Here is a 20,049-nt window from a genome sequence, read left to right on the forward strand (position 1 = left end):
TAGATATCCAATCCAGGAGGAAAGGATGTTGGATGTATATATGTATGCAAATATATAGGATTAGTATGCGAAACAGAAATAGAAACCTTTTCCAATATTCAAGTATGATATTATCCCTCATCTGAACTTAAGACTGACAACCAAATTTTATCTACTCTGGGTCGGCACTTGGAGTAAGTGGTTTCTGTTTAAACAAATCGAACCGGTGAAAACGGAAAAGAAGGAAAAATAAGAAAATTATTTAAACGTCGAATGCCTTTTGAAATTTCGATTTAGATTTGCTATTCGAAAGGAGACGGTGGAATTTATGTTTTTAATTGAAAATCGCATAAATTAACGATTTTCAATCACTTTCGTTATTTATGTAATTATTTATTAATATTATTTTGAATTATCTCGGCAGAAACATATATATCAGCTGATTACGGTAGAAAAACGGGTATCAATGCATTTCGTTGTATTTATTATAATTTCATGTTTGATCAAGCACGAATAGTGATAATGATTTAGCTCATAATTGCGTGCCAGTTTGTGACTTCAATTACTCTGATTCCACCAGAGAAGCAATTATCTTTAGAAGGAATATTTGCTCGTTATAAACCCCGCATAGTGCGTCAACCACGCCTAGGCACGATTGCTGCCGATTTCGGGCAGTGTGTTCAACCTCTCCACATGATTTATCGATAAGCACCTTCTTCCACCGTTTTGCATTACGTAACTTTAGCACCACTCACTTGTCGTCCATACAGAGATGGTGGATTCCTTTGCATGATACAACCCATAATGCATTTGTCGTCTTTCCTTAATGTGTGACCTATCCACTCTTTTTACATTTCCCGTTGTAGTTCATGCAATTGTTGCCCCACCTTAAAGTGTGACCTACCCACTGCCACTTCCGTCTGCCGACCACAGTGCGCACGAGTGGCAGGCCTGTGTGCCAATCAAGTTATTCGTTTGAGATAGGGTCAGGTAATCCGATGATACGATATATTATATATAGGTGTTCACGGAGGCTTGATGCATATAGAGAGGGTGCCATGACCCATCTCACCGACAAACTTGGTTTTGTTGGTCTTTATCTTCAATTCAACTCTATTGGCCTCTCTTTCCTAATCTAGAGCCATTTGGTCAAGTTCCATGATGTGATGAGAGAGCAAACAGATTCATCAGCGGAGGCGAGGCATTTGAGGAAGGATGTCATTCTCTAATAATAATAATAATCGTTGGCGCAACAATCCATATTGTATCAGGGCCTTGAAGTGTGTTAGAGCACTTCATTCAAGACCGAAACGGTACACTACAGGATTGCAGTACCCTGTAGGAGGCAATGTGGTCAGCATTACGCTCCCCCGAGATTATTATCCTGATTTGACTCAGGTACTCATTCACAGCTGAGTCGACTGGTATCCGACGTCAAATCATGATTCAAATCTCACTCTCAGCAGTGAGATTCGAAACGCGACAGCCTTGTGCTCTAACCACTCAGCTATCCGGACGCATTCTCTATTGAAAAACTTAAATGACGAATACAAACAATACGAACGAGATAGTGGGAATGAAGAATGAGCTGGCGACGTTTATACACAGCACGAAAATACGTTGCTCGCCGCAGCGTCCAGCGAAGGACGCAGTAAGGGCTGAAATACCCGAAGACACATCGGGATGCACGAACAGAAAAGATTCGCAAAGTGATGCGGCACCTGCTACGGAGGTAGCAACCGAGACAGTACCACGCAGGGCTATAGTTGTGGAAAGAGGCACAAGGCAAACTGCTGAAACTAACCAGATAATTTCGAATATAAACCCACTGAGAGCGCAGTCTTCTATTTTGAGGAAAGGCTTATTATGAAATGCGCGATAGTTGTGAAGCGCATGCGATCTGCGACCTTCCCTTCAACAAAGGGGTGAAAAACGGGATGATGGAGCGGGAGGAGCTCCTGGACAGAGTTTGGTACTACAGGTGGACATGGAGATTAAGAGAAAATCCGAAGTAGAAACAACGGTCCCTCCCGATGAGAACCCTGCGAGCGGTAAACGGATCGCAGACAGACCGATACAGAGCAAACTGGGCAAAAAATGAAAGTAAGTAAATTAAGGCGAACACGAAGGATGGCGCATCAAAAGAAAAGGTTAGGAGACAAAGGGGGACTGAACTGCCAGCTTCCGACGGAAAGCAAAACTTTCGCAGAAGTCTAAAGTAAAATCCGTTACAAGATCAAGCGAAGATAGCGGAGCAAAAGTGTCTTCCATTCGAAAAACAAAGGGGGTGGAACCCTAGTCGAATTAAGTCAACAAATAAATTTTCGTTCTGTGAAGCAGTCAAGGGGATTCTGGGAGAGAAAGTTTTGATTTCTAACCTGAAACCCAGGTGCTACTGGAAATTCGAGACTTCGATTGCCTGACAGAAAAGAACACGGTAGAAGCCATTAAACGCAAATGTCCGTAGGTAACCAATGTCCAGATTGATATCACCTCTGCGAACTCCCGAGGCCAAAAACTCGCTGGGATGGAAGTTGCAAAGCAATACACGGGGAAGCTACTAAACAGCGGGAATGTTAGGATTGGTTAGGTAGTGTGTAGGATATGAATCGAGGCCACACCAATTAAATGTTACATGTGTTTGAATTATAGTCACCCGTCTGCAACTTTTTGGGGGCCTGACAGAAGAACTACATGCCACCACGGCGAGGTGGCCATAAAGCGAACACCTGCAATGAAAAAGAAAGTTGCGTTCTCTGCGGGCACGCGGCAGTGTCTAGTCTTCAGAGCAGGAATTGCTCGACATTCTACAAATCAATATGCACCGGAGTACAACCGCTCACGAGTCGCTAGCACAGTTTGCTGCGGAGATCAAAGCTGATCAGTTCATCAGTGAGCAGTACCGAAATAAGGACCCAGCTTCATGGCACTCTGACATATCAGGTATCGCTTCCATCTGAGTTCGGGACGGAACCCTCCTTAAGGTTCTTGCCCAAGATCGAAGGGGCAGCTTTGTCTTGATCCGGTGTTTAGAGGTAACGATTTTCAGTGTCTATGTAACACCAAATGAGACGATGCCGGACTTTTGACGAAGGCATGATGCTCTCAAGGACGCTATCTTGAGCACAGAGGGGGGGATCCTGATCGGCAATGACTTCAATGCCAGGGCACTTGAATACAGGGAGGTTTGCCGAGATTCTTGGAACAGGTGTGGCTAGGCTGGAAGTTACTCCTGGGGGTGGTGGTGCTGCAGCTGACACGGTCGTAAATTCAGTTATTGATCTGATAGCGACGGCCTGCGAAGCTTCCTTGCCCAGTAGGGAACCGAGACGTGGCAAACCTTCTATGTATTGATGGGCAGCGGAAACTGCAGGGTTACGGAAGAAGTGCCACAACGTTTAAACGACCGGAAGGAAGCATGTACCATAATGACAGAGTACAAATCACCCAGAGGGAGCCTCCGCAATAAACAGGAGCAAGCTTGCTGAAACTGGTAACCCGAAAAATTGTGGCCCTGCGGAAACCCTTTTCACTTAATGCCGAGCAGATGGATCACATTGCAAGTACACTATTCCTTTCGCATCCCGTGCGGAATTATGATATCGGCGCGGAGGGCTGCCTACTTTTTTCTCTATGAAAAGTAAGAAGGCGCCAGGACCCGATGGTATTCCAGGAGAGGTATAAAAACTGGTCTTCCAACATCGGCCAGACCTACTCCTTGGCGGATTCAACGTTTGCCTGAAAGAGAGCATTTTACCTTCTTCTTGAAAGGTGGCGAGACTTACGCTGATCAGCAAAGGGAAAGGCGACCCTGAAATGCCGTCTTCATATCGCCCAACATGTATGCTTGACACTGCTGGGGAAGTGCTCGAAAAGCTTATCAGAACTTCGATTTTTGACCAGGGACATCCGCAGTTGACGCAGTCATGCAGGTCGTCGATGTCGTACGTCCAAAGAAGGCACATAGCCGCCGAGCGCAACGGATGGTGCTCCACGCAACGCTTCATGTTAGAAACGCCTTTAATTCCGTAAGATGGAATGAGATTCTAGGTACACTAGACAATACTTTCCATGTGCCGAAGTATCTCTTACGAATATTGACGGACTATCTGAGGAAAGTTATCTTCCTCCGCTCCTCTCCCATTTGTGAAAAGAATTCCCTGATTTGAAGGCTCAACAAGGCGGAAGAGCTCAGGGGCTGGCCTGAAGTAACGTGACAAACGATGCCAGGCTAGCTCTCTGACGATGGGGATATCTTTAGATGGTAATTCAAAGACACATCGTTGCGGGAGAACAGCACTTCATGCGTAAATGCATTCACCTTCCCTATCCCAAAACAAAAAAAATCCATTAAATTGCTCCACGTTCACCGGACAAGCGGCATGAAGAACATCACTGATAACAAGAAGAATTAATATCGGTGGCAGGAAGCAACTCTCGTGGACTCCACCTCGGGGTTCAAAATCCTCCTTTGCGCCATCACATGTCATTCTGATAATAGCTATTAGTTTCACCGGAATGCACCTCCTATGTAGAGCACTGCAGATACACTCCCTGTTCACGCTATCGAAAGCTTTCCTGAGATCGATGAAGAGCAGGTGTAGCGAAAATCTAAACTTCGTGCACTGTCCCAAAAAGATCTGCAGGGTGTCGATGTGGTCAATGTAGGAGGATGGGGAGCGGAAACCAACTTGTCTCTGTCGATCAAGCTTTCGAAAAGTTCCTTGATGCGTTCGAGGATTATTTTAGATATTATCATTGCAACACCAGAGTGCACACAAATGCCTCTCCAACTCTCACACTCAAAACGGGTACGCTCCTTTGCAATCTCTCCTCCCCGATTATCCCCTTCTTTCACTCTATGGGAAAAGAACTCGGATCTCCGAGATTTCCGAATCAGTGGAAGAAGCAAACCTGCAGTAACTGCAGGTAAACCGTGGGGTGTTCTTTCCACCCCTTCAGTTCGTCATCGTCGATGAGAAGTCGATTGATGACGTCCTTCCCAGGATCATCCAAAGATTTGCGACCCCATACAAGGTCCTTCGTGATGCGGAATACACTCGAGTTCTGCGGGACCTTTCGTTGTCCTGTCACGGCGCATACAACATTGAACGCTGAGTTGAAGCGCGTCATCCACACTCGCCATCGTTCGCAGCGGTCAATAGAACGTTCAACCCCGTTCCTCGATCCGCTTTCACGATTCCACAATCAGCCAAATCTTTTGACGCGTGACCAATGACCTACGTATTATCGGAGAAAAGAGCATGTTTGATGACGGCCCAATGCTCATCGGTATTCTCGGGCGAGTTAGTGTATCTGCTGTCCGATCAGGGGTTAATCTTGAACTTGTGGGGTGGCACTTTTCCAACCTTGCGAGGGGTGGCAGACGCAACACGCAAGCAAACGTAAGTGACCATCAAATAGTGATCCCTTTCGAGGCCGATGTTAGCGCCAGACAACTTGTAAATTGACTTCAGATTGTGAAGTGGTCGATTTGATTACTCGTATGATGTCGGTCAGTTGAAACCCAACTGACTTTATGGCAGAGTCGAAGTTGTAGAAATCCCCTAACCTCCTGTAATTATCGTTACGATCGCCAAGACCGTGTTTCCCTACCAAATGTTCAAACAAAGTGTTGTCAGAGTTCACTTTGGCATATACATCGCTCATAACCACCGCAATGTCGTTTTTGCGAAGCATCCCGTGAATTGCGTATAATTGTTCGCAGAAAGCATCCTTCTCCACTATATCGGAAATCTCCATTGGTGCGCAGCATTGTACAATTGTGATCCTCTCTAACTTAGACCGAAATCTTGTAGTTAGAGGTCTATCAGAAACCGGCTCCGAGGACAACAGAGCGCGCCTTGCGCCGTCAAAAGCAACCCGACACCCGATTCGTATTTGGTACCATTTGGTACAAAAGCACATCGTCGCAAAAGGCAGAGGAGAACTCTCCAGAGTCCCGCCATCTTACTTCGCTTAGGTCCAGAATGCCCGGCTTATATCGTTGGAATTCCCTGCTCAAGTTGAAGCAACCGAGCATTTTGGGGACGCTCCCTACGGGTGTTGAAGAGTGTGCGCACATTCCAGAAGCCAATCATAGTTCGGTTTCGATAGTCAAAGTTCGTAGCCATGACGTCAATCTCTATCCGAGGCGTTGTTGACGTTACGGTAATAATAAAGTTTCAAAATTTGCAGGCTGCTGATTCACAAAGTTGCATCCCTTTTAGTCGCCTCTTGTGAAAAGCAGGGAAGATTTTGCGTGTATTCTTAAGCCCCAACTCACAGGGCTAGGTTCCTAAACATGAGCTTGTGCTTCCAATTGAAAACGGTTTATTTTCACAGAGAAATTTTGACGTATTTTATTGTGATTTGCGGCAGTTTTCTTTAATATGCATTACATGTAAGATCTTAGCAACATTGCAACTTCAGGACAAATCCGAGCTAGATTTAAGACGATCACTTACTGAAGTCAAGAACAGAGCAATTATCCAAATATTTCAGCAGTTTTTTGAAATAATTAAGACTTGCCGATTTCGGGAACCACTTATTCCTTTCATCACGACTTATCGAACGTAGTTTTTATTGAAGAATTGTCTTTTTGGGCAAAAAGTTCCCATAAGGAAACGTGGACGTTGCACCGAATACTACACATACAGCGCACCATTAAGGAGAGAGACACATGTAAACTGCGAAAAACAAGCCAATTTATAGGATTTTTAAATGGTTGGCCCCAGATAACGATTCGAAGCACCGACCCTGACTATGCACAGAATGGAAACACGAAAATGGCACAATGATTCAAGAAAACTGCCAAAAATCCATTAATTAAGGTAGCTCGTTTTTCCTTTCCAATGCACACCCTGTTGTGATACTAACTGTATGTGGGATTGCATTCCATTGATTGAATGGTATTATGAATCGATCAATCCATTGGCAGTTATAATGGTAGTATTGCATTCCACAATGAAAAATCCAGAAACATATTTCTTCTTATTTCTCATAAAATTAGCCTTCCACTTCTGCCCGGATAGACATCCTTCCAATACCTCCCCATTATATGTAGACTTACTTCTTCACAGATGATTCTCGCAAAAAATAACACAATATTTTTTTTTATTGACTGAACTCACCTGTTTAATCGGATTAATCCTCGAGTTTCACGTACCATTAGTGCTCGCTCCCAGAATTGCACTGCTTCGGGTAATATTGTATTCTGCGAATGAAAGAACAAAGATAATTAGACTTGAGCATTATCGTGGACTCAGTCTCGTTAATTAATACAGAAATATAGGATTTATATGTACTTCATGCGTCTCAGATTTTAGTCTGCCTTTTCACTGAAGTTAAATTCAGGTTGTCAAATGTTTCTGAAAGGATCTTATCAATAAGAGGGCTAAATTTAATATTGTTTATTGCCATTTAATTGACTAAATTAGATAAATATTCGTCTTCATGAGCAAGAGGTTTTCTGTCATTGATCTGAGATTACGTTACACTATGTATGCAAGGTTCCATAATCACATTGATGTCTGCCTATTTCAATCGATATTGTATGCATAGTAATGCAATGGAACAAGTTATTCATTAGAAATCCTATTACTCTCATCCTAACCACTCAATCCCAGAACCTCATTTAAATCGCATTAAACTTGCAGCATGCGCCAGTCAACCATTACTATGTACATGTAGATCATCAGGAAATACTTATTAATACATTTAGATGGAATTATGTATGGCTATGTATTTTGGAACAATAGATATATACCATAAGTATATAGTGCATATGGTATACGCCTACGACTATTCTAAACTCACAATTCGCCGAACGAAGTGTTCCAAATAATAATGCAAGGTATTTTGGAAATGAATTCGGTACATAATACTGCACATAATAACATTATACATCCTTTTATTTGAAGAAATCTTACGTCTTAATGAATAGATCTGAATAACAGTATTTCTAAATAAATCGAAATAAATGATGGCAATGATTGAAGCCCCCAGTTTGTTAATTGGTTCGAAGAGGATTGCCCTATTACCCGAGGGAAACGCGGTAAATCGGTTCCTTGTGGGAACCAGCAACTACAAAGACTCTGGAAATCAGCCACGCGACTTCTGAATCGTATAAGCACGAGCAGTAAAAAAGAAGACTGGTTAAGCTTCCAGACTTTAGGGCGTGAATATAAGAGGATCGTAAGGAGTTTGATAATTGTAAGGTGACAGAAAGGCTTCAAGGCCGCAAAGAGTCCTTAAAAGGCTGCCTCGAGGCGTGCTAGAGCCACTTTTATGGAGAATGTTGATTGACTCTCCGCTATGTGATCTCTAAAATCGGCCAATACACGATCGGACACTTCGAAACGGTATATGCAAATACATAATACAGTAAATCCAAATGAAACCACGATGATGTCATTTACAAAAGGTAGGAAAGTGGTCTTTGCCTTCCATGGATGATGGGAGCAACCACTCAACCCTCCGAATTGAAATATCTATGAGTTATTCTAGATAAAAAGCATCTTTGAAACAAAAAATTTGGGGCAAAGGTAAAACGAGTTTTCACAGCCTATAGGCTATGCAAACGGACCTTCGTTTCACAACGGAACTTAGACCTCATTCATCAATGTGTTGCCATCATTACGTCGATGTTCGCTTATGCCTTCATAGTGTGATGGGTTAAAGTGAAACACAAGAGCTTTCATTATAAACTAGCCTCACTACAAAGAACTGAGTATCTGGGTATTACCAATGCCATGAGCACGACTAAATTGCTCAATTCGCAGTCCTTGGATGTACATTTACAGTGGTTCAAAGGCATAATTGGAGAAAGAGTGGTACATGTTTTAAACAATTCCCAATTTTTTTTTCAAAGTACATATGCATTTTTTAGGCAATGAACAGAGCTTTCAAGGCAAGTATATAATATATCATTTTTATTAAATATCCCTACAAAAAACATCACAAATAAAAAACAATCCAAGTCAAACAAATGATCGGGCAAATGCTTCAAAAACGGGATTCCATGTATTGGAGTATTTCAATTTACTTTTATCATTGCTTCTAAATGTCCGGTTATAGAGTACATGATATTTGAAAAAAAATCCCAAAAAAAATATTATTCCACTCCTCCCCAATAGCCTCCGTAACTCCTCTACATTTTTAAGGCTTACTTTCTCTAATGTTCGTGCAAATTCTTCCTTAACTTGATGGATAACGTTTACATCAGGTAATAATAATTAGTAATAATTTCAGCAACATATAACAATGTGCTTGGAGTTATCGTCCTTATAGAAGGCGAATTTATCCAACATATTCAGCTCCTCAGCACTTTGCTTCAACATTTGTAAATACTGGAATCTATCCATTTTAGCGTCAATCAAATAAACATTCCATATCCCTGCAATGGAAAAATGGCCCCTATACTATCACTGACCGTCCATCATGCTTGATAGTAGCCCGAGTATTATATGGATTAAACTCTGTATAAGGTATGAATGTTTCACCATCAGAGTCATGCAGATTAAGTTGTCTGAATAATACCTGCATTATCTCAAAAAACGTTAAAAATGATTTGAATTATAAAAGTTTTGGATATTTGCCGTTTTCCAAAAGTGAATATCCTTGTTCCTCACAGAGCTTAAGCCGTGTAATTTTTTTACTTACTGGTGTGTAGCTATTCTGCCATAAAAATCATATTTCTCAAGAAAATTTTCAACTGTTAAATCGTTTTGCATTATATGTTTAACTCATTTGTCGTTAAGCAATATTTTTATTAACTTCTTTTAGAATACGGTGCTCATCATGATCATCAAGCACTTCTGCTCTTATTTTGAATGTGGAATTTTTCTTTATAACGTTGTAAACAGGCAACGTCACCCTCTCCCTGCACCTTTATTATTACGTAACGTATTTCAGGAGTTGTTTGTTTTGATGTCCATTGCCATTACTTCCATATCCTTTTGCTGATTTATCTATGTGTTCGTTTGGCATGAATTTTTGCCTATTCCTTGTTGTTTTGATTTGTCATTATATTGAAAGGAAAGTATATTATCTAAAACTCCATATACATACCGAGAAAAAAACTTTTTTTAATTTAATCATACTATTCAGACGATACGTTGGCTCCCATAGCTTACACGAAAAAACAAATGATAACGGACTGCGGACTATTCAATTAGCAGGTTCACACGAAATGGTTGTTGGAAGTACCTGGTTTGCGCGGAAAGCGGTCCACAAACATACGTGGGCCTCTCCACACGGGACCACTTTCAACCAAATTGACCACGTGTTGATCGAACGCCGCCACCTCTCAGCCTTGATGAATGTCAGAACATATAGGGGAGCCAATATAGACTCGGATCACTATCTCGTTGGTATGGTGCTCCGAGCTCGAATAACAATACCACCTAGTATCCCCTCTGACAATCAGGTGAGAGTGAACACTGAAGCCATCCACAACACAACCCTCCGCGACACCTATAAGAGGGAAATGGATGCCGCAATAACCGCAGTCAACAGAGGACCTGGAGATGAAGCATCAACAAATGATCTTCACAATCACCTGAAGAACGTTATCATGGATACGGCCACAAACATACTTGGCCCCAGCCGCAAAAGGAGTCGGAACGGCTGGTTTGACGATGAATGTAAGCTAGCAACGGAACGGAAGAATGCCGCATACCGAGTAATGTTGCATTCTCAAAGAACGCGGGCACGCGCAGAGACTTATCACGAACTCCGTCGAGTGGAGAAGCGACTTCACAGACGGGAAAAGGAAGCCTGGGAGAACCAACAAGTCTATGAACTAGAAAAGTACAGGGAGCAACCGCACCAAGCGCGGAAGTTTTACCAACAAGTCAGCAGGATGAAGCCTTATACACCACGATGCTCATCCTGCCGAGACAAAGAGAGAAAACTGATTTCCGACAGAATGGGCATATTAGAGCGATGGGTTGAGTACTTTGATGAGCTACTGAACAACCAGAACATCGGCGAGTTGGAGGTCCCGTCAACTGAAGACGACGGACAAATACTGCCACCACCAAGTTTAGGAGAAACAGTCTGTGCAATTCATCGGTTAAAAAATCATAAGTCGCCAGGAGCCGATGGAATTACAGCCGAATTGGTTAAATATGGAGGCAACCAGTTACACCAAGTGGTTCATCAACTTGTGCTCAAGGTATGGGACAGCGAATCAATGCCTGACGATTGGCAACGAGGCATTATCTGTCTCATACATAAAAAGGGAGATATCACACAGTGCAGCAATTATAGAGGTATCACGTTGCTGAGTGCCATCTATTAGATATTCTCCACTATCTTGCTAGGCCGGATAGCCCCATACGCCCAGAACATCATTGGCCCATACCAAAGAGGCTTCACTCCAGGCAAATCAGTAACAGATCAGATTTTCTCTCTGCGGCAAGCGATGGAAAAACTGTTGGAATATGGACAACAGTTGCACCATCTGTTCATCGACTTTAAAGCCGCCTATGATAGCATAGCCAGGGTAACACTGTACCCGGCCATGAGAAAATTCAGTATCCCGACGAAATTAATAAGACTGACTAGGCTGACCCTGACCAATGTGCGAGGCCAGATAAAAGCAGCAGGATCACTCTCAAGACTATTCGACATCAACAATGGTCTACGACAAGGGGATACGCTATCATGCGTCCTCTTTTACCTGGCCCTCGAGAAAGTGATCCGTGATGCCGAGGTAAATGCAAGAGGTACGATCCTCTTCAAGTCCACCCAACTACTGCCCTATGCTGACGATATCGATATGATGGGAAGAACGACCCGAGATGTACAAACTGCCTTCATCCAGATCGAGCAGACGGCATCAATGAAGGCAAGACAAAATATATGGTGACAACGTCAGCACCGAAGACGAATCAACCAACAACATCAAACTGCACTGGTCAAACACAAACACGAAGAGGAATAAGGATAGGAGAATACAACTTTGAGACCGTTGACAATTTCTCCTATCTAGGGTCGAAAGTCACAACCGATAACAACTACGATGATGAAATCCGCGCACGGTTGTTGTCAGCCAACAGAGCCTATTTCAGCTTACAAAGACTGTTCCGCTCGAAACGTCTCACCATAGGGTCAAAGCTCTTACTGTACAAAACTATGATCTTGCCAGTCCTCATGTATTCCTCGGAAACTTGGGTTCTTAGCAAGAAAAATTGCGAACTCTTGGCCGCGTTCGAGAGAAGAATCCTCCGAAGAATTTTTGGCCCCCTACATGTGGATGGACGATTCCGTAGCCTATACAATGACGGAATCTATGAACGATACCATGACCGTCCGGTTGTGGATAAAATCCGGCTCAATAGGTTACGGTGGGCAGGTCACTTAATCCGTATGGATGAGGATGATCCCACCCGGAAAGTCTATAAGGGCAATATCTATGGTAGAAAAAGAAGACGAGGCAGACCCTGCCTAAGATGGAGCGATGGCGTGGGTCAGGACGCCAGACAGCTTTTAGGGATATCGAATTGATGGACCTCGGCGCAAAACCGGGATGTCTGGAATTCCTTATTAAGGCAGGCCTAGACCGAATACCGGTTGTTGCGCCGTTGATGATGATGATGAAGCTTCTCGCTAGAGTTGACGATATTCATGTCTAGGAAGGGCAGAGGACCATCCTTTTCGGTCTCCAATGTTAACTCGATTTTATGATGAATCTTGTTTATGGAGGAGATGATCTTGGCAATATCGCCTCTTCTAACAATCGTAAGTACGTCGTCTACATACCTAAACCATGCTTTAGCCATTATTCCCCTCGACTCAATTTCTTCTTCGATTGACGACATGAACTTTTTCACGAGTAACGGAGGGAGGGATGGGAACATTTTGTAGAATCTATCCCGAAACGTAAAATAGTTCTCGTTCATGCAGAGTCTGACAAGGTTTGCATAAATTCGAACTCATGCTTTGTACTCACCTCAGTAAAACAAAAATAAAATGCTGAAATCAGGGAAAAAGATAAAGTATAGTTGGAGTTATTCCACTATGTTAAATCCTACCAGGTCTTTTTTGGTGATAGGCCCCGCGGCAGGCCGATCAAGAAAACATATCCATTCTCGTTGAAAACAAAATGATCGTGTTGAGAGATCCTACGTCTCGGAGAAAAGCTAGGAAGTTCATCTGAGTCGAATCGGCAGGACGGGCCCCGGTCCTGTTGAGAAATCAACAAGGGTTCTTGACGCATGGACGGCGTCAGGAGGTAAGCAAATTAGTTTGGGCAAAACAAATACGTATTTGCACACTAAATATTGTTACCCTCACTGGTAATGGGGAACTCGCAAGAAAAGGCGCAGTGTAATATGCGCTCTAAAAGAAACCCGATGATCTAGAGACAAAAGCTTCAACATAGAACCCAAACGGGGTGAAAATGGCTAAAAAATTATCTATTTTGGTGGCCCATATGCTCAATACCGTTTTGCCATTCCCATCTCTGAGGGTTTCCGTGATGTCATTAAAGAAGTTGAACGATTTGATGACTGGCTGATGAAGCTCCCCATTACTGTAAGCTGATCGTTACACTGATGCCGAGACAGATGACTTCTGGAAACTTCTCGATGCAAAGACCTGTAATGTGCCTGCTGATGACTATGTCGTCATTGCGAATGACCTTAATGGTCATGTGGATGGAAAGGCAGACGCCAACAGATGCCATGAGGGAAGAGGTTTGGAGCGCGAAATAAAATTGGCGAGCATATAGTCGATTTTGCGCACACTCATGACCTTGCACTTATGAATACATGGTTGGTTAATCGATTGCTTCATCTTTCTATATTTTACAGTAAGAACAGTAAAACCCAAATCGACTATATTCTCATAAGACGACAACATTTCACCATCGCCATTTCCTGCAAACCCGTTCCTTATGAGACCACTGCACCTCAACATCGGTCATGAATTGCCGTCTTGCGAATCAAGCGACCAATAATTGAATGGTGATGGTGATGATTTCGTAGCAAAGAAGAAGAAACGATCTCACTTCAGCGATTACCAACCATTACACACGCAGAAGAATTGTGGAATCAAGTTAAAAACGCGATTCACTACCCCCGGAGCCCAAAGCCAGGTAGGTGGTTAGTCAACCAATATGTTCGAATGAATGTGCGTGAAAAGAAACGCTTCTACCATAAGTTTCTTAACGATAATAATTCGTCTCTCAGTCAGTGCTTATCAAGGTAGCACTCTCTCACCACTCATCTTTGTTCTTGTTATAGATAATGTCACACTGGCCATTCAACGTTCAGCGCCCCAAACACCGCTTTAAGCAGATGATATTTTGCTAGACTCTCACAGCAAAAATAATCTCGAGCAACTTGTCTAAAAATGGAATGATCGCCTCATGGAACACGGTCTCATTGAATCTGAATAATACAAAATTTTTATCGACCGATCCCCATGAAATAGGTATTATCACTGTCAGTAGCGTTGACCTACTCAGAATCGAGAAACTTAAATATCTCAATCAGACATCAGGCAAATGACAGAGCAAACCGATCATGACGAGCCCGAACCCCCTTGTGAACGGAACAATGGCTAAAGAAAAAGAAGAAGTCGTGTCCGGAAAAACCGGACAAAAGACTGAATTACGTCGTAGATTACAAAAGCGGTGGACTTTGATTTCAAGGAAATACACATTAGAACGTATCTTGAACATGCCACCTCGTCTACAGTGTGTTCCGAACGGCATCGGAAATGGAACTAAATTTTAGTTTGTGGTGTATTTTTTCCTTTGTCTTTCATTGATTTACTCTAGCGTATTTATTTTCAGTCGAATAGTCTCCAGGTTATGTTGTCCTAATTTGAACTTTTGTAGATAATATACAGAAGTAAAAGGACAAGGCTTTAACTGACAACATGCGTAAGGAAACTGAGGAAACGCTGCGGGATAGTGGAACGCATTGGTAGGTTTCAATGGAATTTAGAATTCCTGCTGGCGTAGTAACCAAAATACACAAAAAAAATTCCGAACTGCTTGTAAAAAATCAGGCAAACCGCAAGTGGATTCTTACCTAAGTCCAGGAGCAGGAAATTGTTAGGGGCATAAGAAGCGGTAAATACCAACATGCAGTAGAAATATGATATAGCCTTCTATACATTGGCAAACTGCTGATGCTGATATTGGAAGGCGCGCAAAAGATAAGAAACCCCTGCTGCTAAGAGATCCCAGAAATTGCGATTGTCGTTCGCAAAAAAATATAAAATATATATGTCGGACCGGACCAAATTAAGTGGATGTGGACTTAGGACCCCGCAAACCCCAAAAAAAATATGTTTAGCTCTGGCCAGGTTTTGGCCCAAAGTACGGGCAGATTTACGCACAATATAATTCGTAGTCATATTGTCTGAGAATTATATAAAGGAGCATTTAACATCTGCGACCCTATTCGGTCACGCTGCTGCCATGGCAGAGGTGAGGCAGCGTTTGACGATTTGACTTTGCTCTGGTAAGAAACCGTAAAGCCGTCTTCGCCTATTACATTAGAAATTCTTTTTTCAGGAATATTTTTGTGATTTTTTAGCGGGAACTCAGTCAGTCATATTCCAAACAACTTTTGGGAATTTATTTCAAAAATTTAAGACAAAACTAAACAAGCCGGAATACCGGAAGCGGGGCGCTTCAGATATAAAGTTTTGTGTTCAGCTTATGTGAGGATCTTTCAATGCATGTTATTTTCGAAGATAACTACAAATTCAAAAGATTCCTTCATATATTTCACAGACATAAATATTATGCTCATCCTAAACAGCGTCAGGTTTGTACCTAGACTGATTTTAACTGATGGGTGGTCCTGAGTCCGCCATCTACTTAGTGCGATCGCCATTCTGTAGATAGCGTGTGATGTGAGTTCAGTTTATATGATGATGTCATCACACATGTCGAAGTACAGTGAATTTATGTGGCGTACTCAACCTTCACTTTCTATAACTATCACTTATACTGATGCCAAGCTCCATACTTCTAAAATAAATTTTTCAAGTAAGTTTCTGAAATATGGTAATATGCTATTATTCATTTTATTTAATCAGATATCAGAACCGGATGTATTGTGAGGTCTACATTTCACATTTTCTTTTAGATTGTTCGGTTGGGTAGGTTCTGAGAACGAGACCTGTTTCACTTTTTGGGGCACACATTTTCAGTCCTCACACCCCTGGATTTCAATATCAGTTTTGAAAAGTAATCATTACCTTACCGCCCTTTCATTGGATTCCTCACATGACCACATTCTGTGAAAAAAATTTACAACTACTTTCCGCATATATGGGGACCCCCCTTAATCCCAAATCAAAATGAGGTCATCCGCTGCATGTAAAGGGATACACAGACCACATGTTCTCACCAAATTTTGTGGCAATCGGGTTAATACTTTCCGTGTAAATCGAGAATGACAGGCAGTCAGGCGGACAGACGAACAGGCAGATATTGAATCGATTTTAATAAGGTTTCACTTCGCACAGTTACGCGGCATTATTCTGTCGGAGATAAAAAAATAGAGCTCTGCAACTGCGAGACGTCTAGCAACTCCAAATTTTATCTCACGCCAAGGAGTTTTTGTGTCCGGATAGCTGAATGGTTGGAGCACAAGGCGATCGTACGAAAGTTCGCGGTTCAAATCTCACTGGTGGCAGTGGAATTTTTATTGTGATTTGGCGTCGAATACCTGAGTCAAATCAGGGTAAAAATTTTGGGCGAGTGCAATGCTGACCACATGTGCACATGTGCTCTAACACACTTTAAGGCCCTGATCCAATTGGATTGTTGTGCCAACGATTATTATTATTAAGAGGTTTTTAATTTCACATTACTAACTTATTTTCTAAGAAGATGAACCTGAATGTGGGTAAAAATAATCAAAATTAAAAATTTTGCATCAACTGAAAAAAAAATCCAATTTTCATCACCTTTTTTACAAATATGCATTATTTGCACTCTCCAAAATATGATATTGTCCTAAATGTGTTGGTTTATAATCTTAGTAATTTGATAAAGAATTATACCCACGAAATTTCATAACGATCGGTTCATTACTTTTTGGGTTCGAATTTCCGCAAATGTGAGAAACGATATTTTGAGAAAATAAAATTATTCGAAAATGCCACTTTCGGATAAAAAACCATTTGTCACGAACAAAATACATTTACAAAAAGCTCAAATGCATTTGCAGTAGGGCTAACGCCAAGCATTTGCATAACGTTACAAGAGTACGTAAGAAGATAAAGTGATTATATCCTGGGTGCTTGACCCTGAGCTAGTATCCGATAATCACTCGATTCAACGCTGTAAAAATCTAAAGGAACAGGAGTTTTGCTTTGAAATTTGTGCAGTATATTCTTGGATAGCTATCGATTTATGCAATAAAAAAATCGATTCCGAAACCCCCCAATAATGGTTTACTCTTAAATTCGGTCATTTATTGAAAGTTTAAGTAAAATAGATAATTTCATTAACGTTAATAATAACGGTTTATATGAGGGCCAAATATTTTGAAATAAAATTTCGATAGAATCTATGGTTAATGAGCCGTAAAATCCTCTATCTTAATATATTTCAAAATACCTAATTTTTTCTGATAAAAGGACAAAGGTTAAATAACTTTCTCAATTATTGCCCAAATGGCAACTGGGAAATACATACCTATGCTATTTCAACTTTAACTTTATTAAGTTGAATGGGAAGTCATAAACTCAAATATAATAGTCATTGTTAGATATCAAAAATTTTCCATTGCTTGAGAGGAAAAGAAAAGAAAGTTTCCGAGGAAATATACTTATACGCAACTTTCGCGCAACTACTTTCTCCTAGAGTTTTTCCTGTCTGTTCAGAACTCAATTCATAATTTTGTGAAGAGAATATTCTGCGAACAAGAGAAGCGAGGTGAGAATTTCTCAGAATCCTATTAGTAAATAGGTTACAACAAAAGCAGCTTAGAATTTATTAAGTCTATTATAAAGTCTGATAAAGTTTGTAGACATTATCAAGTACATTGGTAAGCATTGAAAAGCACAGCTCTATACATATTGTATTGTCTTTCAACAGCAAGTGAAAATACAATGAGTTTCCTACTTTGCATTTTGATTTTAAAACTTTCCAAAGAAATAAAAATCTGTGGAAAGTATTATCCTGATTGAATTGTATTGCATAAGACTTTGTAGCCGTTTTAGCGATTAGTTGTTCTTTTACTCCGTAGCCTATACACTGGGTTTTTTGTACAACAAAACCTTATTAAAATCGGCTTACTGTCACAAGCACTATTTTAGAAACGGTTGTATTGACACACCAAATTTGATGGGAAGATGGGAACTGTGAACGTCGACGCGTCCAGTGGGTTACATCGCTCTATGTGGAACCTAAGGGTTCTCGCCATCCTGCAAAAGGGGGGTGTATTTTTTTGACTAAATATAGTCATGTGGGGTATGAAGTGACATTGACTGCAAAAGGGGGAAAGGTGGGGGCTGCAAAATCCTTATTTCCTTCAAGAATCTATTCTCAGAACCTACCCGACCAAAAAATCTGAAAAAATTACAACGAGGCCACTATGCGGTGCCTAGGCTCCGAAAAATCTTCCATACGAAGATCTGTTCAAATGGAGTTAGTGATAGCATATTAGAATATCTGAGTGTAATTATGCAGTGTTTCCAACGATTAATTATCTGAAATAATAAAAAAACTTGTTGTTTCTTTTTCTTTGGTGTGTTAGCACTGATGACGGGAACAGGTGGTTACCGAAATATCGGTATTTGCAAGAATAAATATCCACACCAACGAAAAAGAAACAACAAGTTTTTTATTATTTCATATTGGAATAATTTTTAGTAATTGACTGTAAAAATCGCATTATTAGCAAAGTTATGTTAGGTTTAGTTCTTCATTGCAAATTCTAAGACTTTAAATGTCACAATTACGCTAAATTGAAACGAGAGACTTATCTACATATTTTTTGTTGCATTAGAGTAAATCATGTATGTCTATTTTATCGGCCGTAAAATGCTCCACTATTCTATCTGCTTCTTCTCCAATCTCTATATTTTTAACAATTAAAATGTTGTATAAAGAAGGGTTCGTTATGACCGTTAAATTTGTCCGTTCTAAACCCAAATGATTTTCTCGTTGGAAGATTTTGGAGACAAAGATGTATGCAATTGAATCGTTAAACAAGCCGAAAACCGCGAGTTTGGCAGTTCAAGAATGAAAGGTTTTGTTGACCTTTTATATAAAAATATTTGGGTACGCCATGGTTCCATTTATATAGTTATATAGTTTGTGATGTAAATATGTATGTTGCATATATCGATATTCAATTCGATGTGGTACTGGCATTGTATTTCCTAGTGAGTAGTAATTTGACGCGAAAGAGAATTTCTACGTAACCTTTCGGTAGCATGCTTCATATTAAAACCCATTTAACTGCACGAATTTAGGACGAACTTCAGGGGGTACACAGTAAATTTTCAAACTATAATAATGTACTCATTATTTGAACAGATATAAGCTTATTTGAATAGATAAAATATTGCGGGACCTAGATACCCACCATATTTTTCGATTGGATAAATTAACAGGTCCTTGAAGTAATTTACCCTCGCACTTTTCCACTTCGGAAAGTACTATTATAATTAAGACCTTTCATTTGATACCCCACATGGCCATATTCGCTTGTAGGGTATATGGGGCACACACTTAAGGGGGGGGGGGGGGGTAAGGTATTTAATTTTTTTTTTTTCATTTTTTTTTTATTTTCGAAATTCAATCCGTAATATCTGAAGAATATTGTGTTAAATTTTCAAGTCAATTGGAGCAAAATTGACGAAGTTATGAGTATTTTTATACCTGCCGGATTTTTGTACCTATACCCGAACCAACCCCAACGCCCCGAGCTGAAGCTGAACGACAAACCAAAAAAGGCAGGCTTCTTCGTAGGCAGAGCAAAAAGATGCATTAGACCTCATCGATGATAGCAACATCCTCTATGGACCTGGCATTGATGACTCAGTGTGAGGTATGTCGATAAAATTCGCTTATAAACGTTTTAA

The 20,049-nt window shown here is 41.0% G+C and overlaps 1 protein-coding gene across 2 annotated transcripts in view; it reads right to left on the minus strand.

Annotated features, from left to right (window-relative positions):
• LOC119656924 (leishmanolysin-like peptidase) overlaps nt 1–20,049 on the minus strand; it is a 314,894-nt gene that overhangs the window by 29,392 nt on the left and 265,453 nt on the right. For both annotated transcript variants that reach the window (XM_038063616.1, XM_038063617.1), the window contains exon 4: nt 7,113–7,195. In XM_038063616.1, coding sequence (XP_037919544.1) covers nt 7,113–7,195 — 83 coding nt within the window. The remainder of the gene's footprint in view (nt 1–7,112; nt 7,196–20,049) is intronic.

The sequence above is a fragment of the Hermetia illucens genome, chromosome 5 (genome assembly GCF_905115235.1).
Source record: "Hermetia illucens chromosome 5, iHerIll2.2.curated.20191125, whole genome shotgun sequence".
NCBI classification, from domain to species: domain Eukaryota; kingdom Metazoa; phylum Arthropoda; class Insecta; order Diptera; family Stratiomyidae; genus Hermetia; species Hermetia illucens.